At 49.8% G+C, this 10,469-nt stretch overlaps 1 protein-coding gene across 1 annotated transcript in view; it reads left to right on the forward strand.

Annotated features, from left to right (window-relative positions):
• cadps2 (Ca++-dependent secretion activator 2) overlaps window positions 1-10,469 on the forward strand; it is a 249,967-nt gene that overhangs the window by 108,186 nt on the left and 131,312 nt on the right. The window contains exon 8 of the mRNA XM_070446338.1: window positions 157-233. Within this exon, the coding sequence (XP_070302439.1) occupies window positions 157-233 (77 nt within the window). The remainder of the gene's footprint in view (window positions 1-156; window positions 234-10,469) is intronic.

The raw sequence follows: 10,469 nt of genomic DNA on the forward strand, positions 1-10,469 counted from the left end.
ACCTAGTTTTTTGAGTTTGAATCTTCAGCTCTGATGAGTCTGCATACACTTGGCACTAAGCATCATCACTTTGACACCACCATCTTGCTTATCGTAAGCCTCAGCCACCTGCTTGCGGTCCGGTTGAGTGTTACGAGTATATTGTGGTGGCGTTAGTGGGATCACCTAGGGAAAATTAGAGAGGTACGGATCTGCGGAGAACTGGTGTGGCGTAAGAGCGATGAGATTGAGAGGTAAATGCAGGAGGAAGTGGTTGGGAAAAAGATTGGGGAGACAGAGGAATGAGGAGAAGAAAGGAGAGGTGAAGAGAGAGAGAGAAAAAGAGCGTAGAGGAGGGAAAGAGAGAGAGGAGAGAGAAAAGAAGAGAGAGGAAGAGAGTAAAACGAGGGAGGGAAGGAGAAGAAAAAAAGAAGAGGGAGAGAGGAGAGAGAAAGAGGAGAGAAGAGAGAAAAGAAGAGAAAAGAGAGGAGAGAGGAAGGAGAGAAAAAGAGAGAGAAGGAGAGAGAGGAGAGAGATGAGAGGGAGTGGAGAGAAGAGACGAGGAGAGAAGAGAAGAGAGGGAGGAGAGAGGAGAGAGAGAGAGAGAGAGAGAGGTAGAGGAATGAGAGAAGAGAGAGGAAGAGCGAGAGAGAGGGAAGAGCGACGAGAGAGAGAGAGAGAGAGAGAGAGAATGGGAGAGAGGGAGAGGGAATGATTGGGGGAATGGGGGGAGGAAAGGAAGGAAGGGAAGGAAGAGGAAGAATGGGGGTGACGAAAGGAGAGGGCACAGGAGAGAAGAAAAAATTTGAATTTGCAATTTTACACAAGGTGAAGTAATGATTAACAGCTGCACACGCACACACGCACAATACACCAACAGCGTCTCTCATCAGACAGTTAGTCATGATGACTGACACATCCAATATCTTGTGACAATGATAGGAACAGACAGGTGAAGGACTCAGAAAACCATGGCTGTCTGGCTGGGGGAAGAGAGTAGAGATGGTGAGGAAAGACAGAGATGGGGAGGGGGTGTCATAGACAGAGAGACACTTCTTTCTCATCACAACCCCCTCTGCAGTTGCTCGTATGCGGGAAAGGGATTCAGATAGAATCCAAAGGTTTAGCAATGAGATCCTCATCTTTATATAGAAACATTTGTGTTTTGAGTTGCTGGAATTGAGTGTGAGTGTGTTAGAGAGAGGTAAAGAGGAGGAAAGAAGAGAGCAGGATGGGGAAGGGGACGGGGATGGGAGTAGGATGGGATAGGAGGGGCGCGTGATAAGGAGGGGGATGTGGATGGAGATAGGGATGGAGATAGGGAAGAGATAGGGATGGGGACAGGGATGGGGATGGTGAGGGGGATAGGGATGGGGATGTGTATAGGGATGGGGATGGTGAGGGGGATGGGTGAGGGGATAGGGATGGGGATGGAGATAGGATGGGGACAGGGATGGGATGGTGAGGAGGATGGTGAGGGGGACAGGGATGGGGATGTGTATAGGGATGGGGAGAAGGGATAGGGAGGGGGATTGTATATATGGGGAATGGGGGGAGAGGGATAGAGGGAGGGGGATGTGTATAGGGATGGGGGGGGAGTAGAGGAGGGAGAGGATGGTGAAGATGATAGGAGGGGATATGGAGGAGGATGGGGATATGGATGAGATGTATGGGGTAGTGAGAATAGGGAGGATAGGAGGGGTATGGGGAAAGGGAGGGGAATGGAGATTGGGAGGGGGATAGGGATGGGGGAAAAGGAAGGGGGATGGGGATAGGGATGGGGATAGGGAGGGTCACAAGGGATAGGGTCAGGGGATAGAAATGGGAGGGAGGAGTGGTGATAGGGACAGATGGGAGGGGTGGGGGAGGGGATAAGGGAAGGAGGATAGAGATGGGGAGGGGGATAGGGACGTGGAGGGGGATGGGGATAGGAGGAGGATAGAGATGGGGAGGGGGATAGGAAGTGGAGGGGATGGGAAGATAGGGAGGAGGAGAGAGATGGGGAGGGGATAGGGAGTGGAGGGGGATGGGGAGGGGAGATGATGGGAGGGAGGCGTGGGATTGGGGGGGGATAGAGATGGGGAGGGGATAGGACGTGGAGGGGGATGGGAGGGATAGGGAGTGTAGGGGAGGTGAGGGGAGGGATGGGAGAGGGGATAGGGACGTGGAGGGGATGGGGAGGGGGATAGGGACGTGGAGGGGGATGGGGAGGGGGATAGGGACGTGGAGGGGGATGGGGATAGGGAGGGGATAGGGACGTGAGGGGGATGGGGAGATAGGGAGGGATAGAGATGGGGAGGGGGGTTAGAGATGGATAGAGATGGGGATGGGATGGGGATGGGGATAGGGAGGGTCATAGGGATAGGAGGGATAGAGATGGGGATAGAGATGGGAGAGGGGATAGGGACGTGGAGGGGGATGGATAGAGATTGGGAGGGATGGGTAGGATGGGGGATAGGGAGGGTCATAGGGATAGGAGAGGGGATTAGAGATGGGGATGGGGATAGGGAGGTGGAGGGATGGGGGAAATGAGGGGGGTAGAGATGGGGATGGGGGATAGGGAAGGGAGTGGGGTAGAGATGGGGATGGGGATATGATTGGAGGGGAGGGGGATAGGGATGGGGATAGGGAGGGGAATAGGGATGGGGACAGGGAGGGGATAGGGAGGGAGAGGGACGGGATTAGGGAGGGTGATAGGGATGGGACGTGGATACGGGAGCGGTGATGGGGACGGGGATGAGGGGAAGTGAGGGGTGATGGGGACGGGGGACAGGGAGGGTGGATGGGACGGCGGGGACACGATGAGAATGAATCGGTGACAGGGACAAGGGAGTAGGTGAGGAAGACTTAAGGAGGACAGGAGAGTAAGAAAGATGGCCCGAGCCAAAGAAGACTTTATTGATAGGGACAGGAGAGAGGTATGGAAAAAATATGAATGGGTACTTGGAGGACAGGGAGGAAGAGGTGAAATAGGGGAACAGGGAACAAGGGGAGGGAGGTGCAAAGATAGTGGGGTTGTTTGGTTGATGGATCAATTTATAAGAGGTGTTTTAGAGGCAGCGTTAGGGTAGTAATAAAAAGGAAAAAGGTAGGAATAGGGAACAGGGGGCGACACAGGAGAAGAAAAAACAAGGCAGACAGGAAAAAAGAAGGAAGAAAGGTGATGGGGACACAGGGACAGGGGAGCGAGGACGGTGATGGGATGGGGACAGAGAGGGTGATAGATGGGCACAGGGTAGGCAGGCGTGATGGGACAGTTTTAACGACGAAGGCTATAGGCGCGACAGGGAGAGAGATATGCTTGGTGATGGTGGGATGGGGACAGGAGAGGGGAATGTAGATTTGGTGATGGGTGATGGCTGACAGGGTGTGAGTATAGTTCATAGTGAGAAGGTATTTGGGGGACTTGATGGATAGGTGGTAGGTGAATGAGGGACATGGGACGTGGTAGTGAGGGTGAGGTGGATGGATTGGGCGGGGACGTGGATAGGAGGGTGATGGGCGTGGGATGATAGGAGTGCGATGACGTGATGTGGCGTGAAGCGTTCGATAGAGGGGACAGAGGGATGATAGGGATCGGGGACAGGAGGTGATAGGATGGGATGGGGGAAGAGGGTCATAGGGATACGGGAGGGGGATAGAGAGGCGGTCATAGGATAGAGTATGGGATGGGGGATAGGGAGGGTCATAGGGAAGGGAGGAGGATAGAGATGGGGATGGGGATAGTGATTGGATAGGTGAGGGGATAGTTGATGGGATAGGGAGGGGGATAGGGAGGGGAGAGGGCATGCGGCGAGTAGGGAGGGTGATTGGGATGAGGGATAGGGGGAGAGGGATGGGGATAGGAGGGTGATGGGGATCGTTGCGATAGGGAGGGGGATGGGATAGGCGAGGGTGATGGGGACGGGATAGGGAGGTGAGGGGATAGTTGAGGGGGATGGGATGGGATAGGTGAGGGGTGATAGTGGACAGTGGATAGGGAGGGTGATGGGGATAGGAGGGGATAGGGATGATGGATAGATCCGATGGAGGGTGTGATGGGACGTGGATAGGGAGGGTGATGGATAGGATGATGGTAGGAGGCGGTAGATGCAGGTGATGGGAGACAAGGAGTGGTGATAGGGATGGACAGGGAGGGTGATAGGGATGGGGACAGGGAGGGTGATAGGGATGGGACAGGGTGATAGGGATGGGGACAGGGAGGGTGATAGGGATGGGACAGGAGAGGTGTAGGGATGGGAAGGATAGGAGGGGACAGGGAGGTGATAGGGATGGGACAGGGAGGGTGATAGGGATGGGTGACAGGGAGGGTGATAGGATGGGGACAGGGAGGGAGTGATAGGGATGGGGACAGGAGGGTGAATAGGATGGGACGAGGGCGAGGGGATAGGGAGGGGACAGGGAGGGGATGGGGACAGGGAGCGGGGATGGGGACAGGGATGGGGACAGGGAGGGGATGGGGACAGGGAAGGGTGATAGGGATGGGACAGGGAGGGTGATAGATGGGACAGGAGGGTGATAGGGATGGACAGGAGGGTGATAGGTGATGGACAAGGAGGGTGATAGGTTGGACAGGGAGGGTTGATTAGGGATGGGTACAGGGAGGTGTATAGGATGGGTACAGGGAGGGTGATAGGGATGGGTACAGGGAGGAGGTGATAGGGATGGGACAGGGAGGTATAGGAGATGGGACAGGAGGGTGATAGGGATGGGACAGGGAGGGTGATAGGGATGGGGACAGGAGGGTGATAGGGATGGGGGACAGGGAGGGTGTAGGGATGGACAGAGGGATAGGGGATGGGACAGGAGGGGGATGGGACAGGGAGGGGGATGGGGACAGGGAGGTGATATGGATGGGGATAGGGATGTGGTAGTGATGGGGATTGGATAAGGATGGGATGTGGATAGTATGGGGGTTATGGGGATGTGGATAGTGATGGGGTATGGGGAGGTGGATAGGGATGGGGTATGGGTGGGATATGAGGGTATGAACCACACTACCCAGTCATACTGAGGGTATGAACCACACTACCCAGTCATACTGAGGGTATGAACCACACTACCCAGTCATACTGGACCATAGAGTGGACCATAGAGTTGTCCCCAACTGCCGGCCCAGCCTGCAAATAAGCTCCAAGTGATTTTAATTTTGGAAATCTGTTCCAAAGTATTCCCACGCATAATAGATACAGTATGTGTGATCGTATACACATGTGGACAAGGTTTGAAATGATTGTTTTAGTCAAATATCTGTTTCCAAAAAAAAATTGAATCGAATTGTATTTGTCACATGCACCAAATACAACAGGTGTTGTACAGTGAAATGCTTACAGTGAAATGCTTACTTGCAAGCCCTTAACCAACAATGCAGTTTTAAGAAAAAAAGTGTTAAAAAAACACAGCAAAAAAAGAAACTCATTCTGATTGTCTGGGCCTGGCTGCCAGGTGGCTGGGCCTATGCCCTCCCAGGCCCACCCATGGCTGCATCCCTGCCCAGTCATGTGAAATCCATAGATTGGGGCCTAATGAATTCATTTCAATTTACTGATTTCCTTATATGAACTGTAACTCAGTAAAATCTTTGAAATTGTTACATTTCCCTGGCCTAGAGTTTACTAGGACATGTTTTGTATGGGATATGTAGGTTTTTCTCCCATTGCATCATAAGATCTGATGAAAAACAGCAAAGTGACTAATGCACGTGTCAAACTCATTCCTCGGGGGGCCGAGTGTCTGCGGGTTTTCACTCCTCCCTTGTACTTGATTGATGAATGAAGGTCACTGATTAGTAAGAAAACCCCAAAAACAGCAGACACTAGGCCCTCCATGGCCCTCCAGGAAGGGTTAGGCTGGAATAAAAACTGTCATAAGAACATGAGGCAAAGAAAGGATAGCAGTGCCCCCTAGTGGTGACTGACAGATTGAGAGAAGGAAACGGTGAGAGAGAAAGATGATGAGCTAAGCTTAGAAAAGCAGAGGCATGGAACTACTGTCTGTCAGTAAGCGAACATAACAGTTGGTATATGAGGTGTGTGTGTGTGTGTGTGTAAGTAATTCTGCCTTGTCAATTGTACAGGAATCCATTATTTGAGGTCCATGTTGATGTAATTGGATGTATTTCATGTTGGGCCTCCTTTGCTCCAGCAGATGGCAGCCCAGACCCATTTCTAAACCTAATGACATTCATTCATGCATCAGTCAAATCAGTGGAGTACCAAGACTGGTCTTAGTGAGGTCATTTCCTAACTATGACTCTGCTAGTAATTAGTGAAGAGACACCGGGTGCTGAGTGAAGAGTGTTCACATGTGCGCACATGCCTGTGTGTGTATGTTTCGGTCTGTCTGCAGGATGGTAGGCTACCTCTAATTGGCTAGTGTCTCTTCAGAAGTTTAATACCATCTCAGGTGACCCTTCGAGTACCAAGGAGGACACTACCGTGTACTGTGTGTGTGTATATATATATATATATACAGTGGGGCAAAAAAGTATTTAGTCAGCCACCAATTGTGCAAGTTCTCCCACTTAAAAAGATGAGAGAGGCCTGTAATTTTCATCATAGGTACACTTCAACTATGACAGACAATCTGAGAAAAAAAATCCAGAAAATCACATTGTAGGATTTTTTATGAATTTATTTGCAAATTATGGTGGAAAATAAGTTTTTGGTCAATAACAAAAGTTTATCTCAATACTTTGTTATATACCCTTTGTTGGCAATGACAGAGGTCAAACGTTTTCTGTAAGTCTTCACAAGGTTTTCACACACTGTTGCTGGTATTTTGGCCCATTCCTCCATGCAGATCTCATCTAGAGCAGTGATGTTTTGGGGCTGTTGCTGTGCAACACGGACTTTCAACTCCTCTCAGGCCTTCTCATCTTTTAGTGGGAGAACTTGCACAATTGGTGGCTGACTAAATACTTTTTTGCCCCACTGTATATATACACTGTCAAAAAAATAAAGGAAACTTAAACAAACAATGTAACTCCAAGTCAATCACACTTCTGTGAAATCAAACTGTCCACTTAGGAAGCAACACTGATTGACAATAAATTTAACATGCTGTTGTGCAAATGGAATAGACAACAGTGGAAATTATAGGCAATTAGCAAGACACCCAATAAAGGAGTGGTTTGCAGGTGGTGACCACAGACACATTCTCAGTTCCTATGCTTCCTGGCTGATGTTTTGGTCACTTTTGAATGCTGCGGTGCTTTCACTCTAGTGGTAGCATGAGACGGAGTCTACAACCCACACAAGTGGCTCAGGTAGTGCAGCTCATCCAGGATGGCACATCAATGCGAGCTGTGGCAAGAAGGTTTGCTGTGTCTGTCAGCGTAGTGTCCAGAGCATGGAGGCGCTACCAGGAGACAGGCCAGTACATCAGGAGATGTGGAGGAGGCGTAGGAGGCAACAACCCAGCAGCAGGACCGCTACCTCCGCCTTTGTGCAAGAGAGTGCACTGCCAGAGCCTGCAAATGACCTCCAGCAGGCACAAATGTGCATGTGTCTGCTCAAAACGGTCAGAAACAGACTCCATGAGGGTGGTATGAGGGCCGACGTCCACAGGTGGGTTGTGCTTACAGCCCCAACCACCGGTGCAGGACGGTGCGCATTGCCAGAGAAACAGCATTGGCAAATTCCGCCACTGGCGCCTTGCTCTTCATAGATGAAAGGGCACGGTTCACAATGGGAGCACATGAGAACATGTGACGAGTCTGGAGACCGTGGAGACGTTCTGCTGCCTGAACATCCTCCAGCATGAACCGTGTTTGGCCGGTGGGTCAGTCATGCCGTGTGGGGTTGCGCCATTCTCTTGGGGCGGTGCCACAAGCCTCCCATGGGCCTCGCCAAGGAGCCTGACTGCCCATTAGAGTACCGAGATGAATCCTCAAAGACCTTGTGAGACCATATGCTGGTGTGGTTGGTCCCTGGTTCCTCCTAATGCAAGACAATGCTAGCCTCATGTGGCTGGAGTGTGTCAGCAGTTCCTGCAAGAGGAAGGCATTGATGCTATGACTGGCCCGCCGTTCTCCAGACCTGATTCCAATTGAGCACATCTGGGACATCATGTCTCGCTCCATCCACCAACGCACGTTTGCACCACAGACTGTCCAGGATTGGCGATGCTTTTAGTCCAGGTCTGGGAGGAGATCCCTCAGAGCCATCCGCACCTCATAGGAGCGCATGCCAGGCGTTGTTTAGGGCGTCATAACAGGCACGTGGAGGCCACACACACTACTGAGCCTCATTTTGACTTGTTTTAAGGACATTACATCAAAGTTGGATCAGCTTGTAGTGTGGTTTTCCACTTTAATTTTGAGTGTGACTCCAAATCCAGACCTCCATGGGTTGATAAATTTGATTTCCATTGATCATTTTTGTGTGATTTTGTTGTCAGCACATTCAACTATGTAAAGAAAAAAGTATTTTATAAGAATATTTCATTCATTCAGATCTAGGATGTGTTATTTTAGTGTTCCCTTTATTTTTTGAGCAGTGTATATATATATATACTGAACAAAAATATAAACACAACATGCAACAATTTCTATGATTTTACTGAGTTACAGTTCATATAGGGAATCAGTCAGTTTAAATAATTAAATTAGGCCCTAATCTATGGATTTCACATGACTGGGCAGGAGCGCAGCTGTGGGTGGCTCACCCCTTGGGAGACTGGCCCACCCACTGGGGAGCAAGGCCCAGCTTCTTGATATGCAACACCTATCAGGTGGACAGATTATCTTGGCAAAGGAGAAATTCTCACTAACAGGAATGTAAACAAATTTATTTAACATTTTAGCAAAATAAGCTTTTTGTGCATATTTAAGATTTCTGGGATCTTTTATTTCAGCTCATGAAACATGGGACCAACACTTTACATGTTGCATTTATATTTTTGTTCAGTGTGTTTATATATATATGCTAGTGAACGTGTTTTTAATTCATGTGTATAAGACCATGTCTGAATTTTAAATCGACAGTGTTTCTCCAAATTCTTGTCCATGACTTTGATTATAATTGTGTTGCAACACTGTCGATTTAAAATTCAGACATGGTCTTATACACATGAATTAAAACACGTTCACAAGCATGCATATTCCACATCAACATGTAACCCCACCCACCCCCACACACACACGCATACACGGGGCGGACTGGGAACAAAAATCGGCCCTGGCATTTCTAACACACCGGCCCATTATTAAATAATAATAATTTTGCTCAGAAAACCCAAGTTATGGATCAACCCAGTCCGCCCCTGCACATACACACGTCAACACACTAGGCACACTTGAGGACTGTCCATTTTAGGACGGAAGAAAGAAAGTGAGCAAAGCAGGAAAAGGGAGAGAGAGAGAGACCAGGAAGAAAAGCAGACAGACTGACAGACAGAGATGGAGAGGTTGGATTTTCAGGTTGAACGCTTCTCCATTAAAAGCAGCCATCTGTTGATGGGAGCTGAAGAGACAGAGAAGAGAAGATGGAGCTCTGTCTCAGCTCTCCCAAAGACTGCAATCTGCCCCCCCCCCCCCTAGGAAGAGGGGATGAGGAGGGAGAGAGATGAGCAAGAGAGAGAAAAGGCACAGGGTAGATTCTGTTTCAGCTCTCCCAAAGACTGCAATCTGCCACCACCACCAACCCCTGGGATGAGGGAGGGAGGCAGTTAATGAGAGTGGGAGATAAGCAAGAGAGAGAAGAGGCACGGGGTATGTTCTGTCTCAGCTCTCACGAAGACTGAAAGACTGCAATCTGCCACCAGGAGGAGAGATGAGATGTATTGTCTATTTACAGATGATCTGGTGCTTCTGTCCCCAACCAAGGAGGCCTACAGCAGCACCTTGATCTTAATGCATGCAGAGCAGAATTAGTAATATACCCGCTAATTATCAAAATCCACATAAGAGCTGTTCAATTCTACAACCAGCTAAAAGGAAGCGATGCCCACACATTCCACCACAAAACCCTCACCTGCAGAGAGATGAATCTAGAGAAGAGTCCCCTCAGCCAGCTGGTTCAAGGGCTCTGTTCACAAACACAAATAGACTCCACAGAGTCCACAAAGAAATTACTTGAAACATTGGAAAGAATTTAACAGAGCAAACTGGAATGCTATTTGGCTCTAAACAGAGCGTAAACAGTGGCAGAATACCTGACCACTGTGACTGACCCAAAATTAAGGAAAGCTTTTAGTATGTACAGACTCAGTGAGCATAGCCTTGCTATTGAGAAAGGCCGCCTTAGGCAAACCTGGCTCTCAAGAGAAGACAGGCTATGTGCACACTGCCACAAAATGAGGTGGGAACTGAGCTGCACTTCCTAACCTTCCTCCCCCTCCACGTCTCCCTCCCGTCTCTCTCTCACTCCCTGTCTCGCGCTCTCTCTCCCTCACCGTCGCTCTCTTTATCCCTCCCTGTCTCTCTCGCTCTCTCCCGCCCCGTCTCTTTCCCTCCCTCCCCGTCTCTTTCCCCCCTCCCTGTCTCTCTC

This window comes from Salvelinus sp. IW2-2015, linkage group LG13 (genome assembly GCF_002910315.2).
Source record: "Salvelinus sp. IW2-2015 linkage group LG13, ASM291031v2, whole genome shotgun sequence".
Lineage (NCBI taxonomy): Eukaryota > Metazoa > Chordata > Actinopteri > Salmoniformes > Salmonidae > Salvelinus > Salvelinus sp. IW2-2015.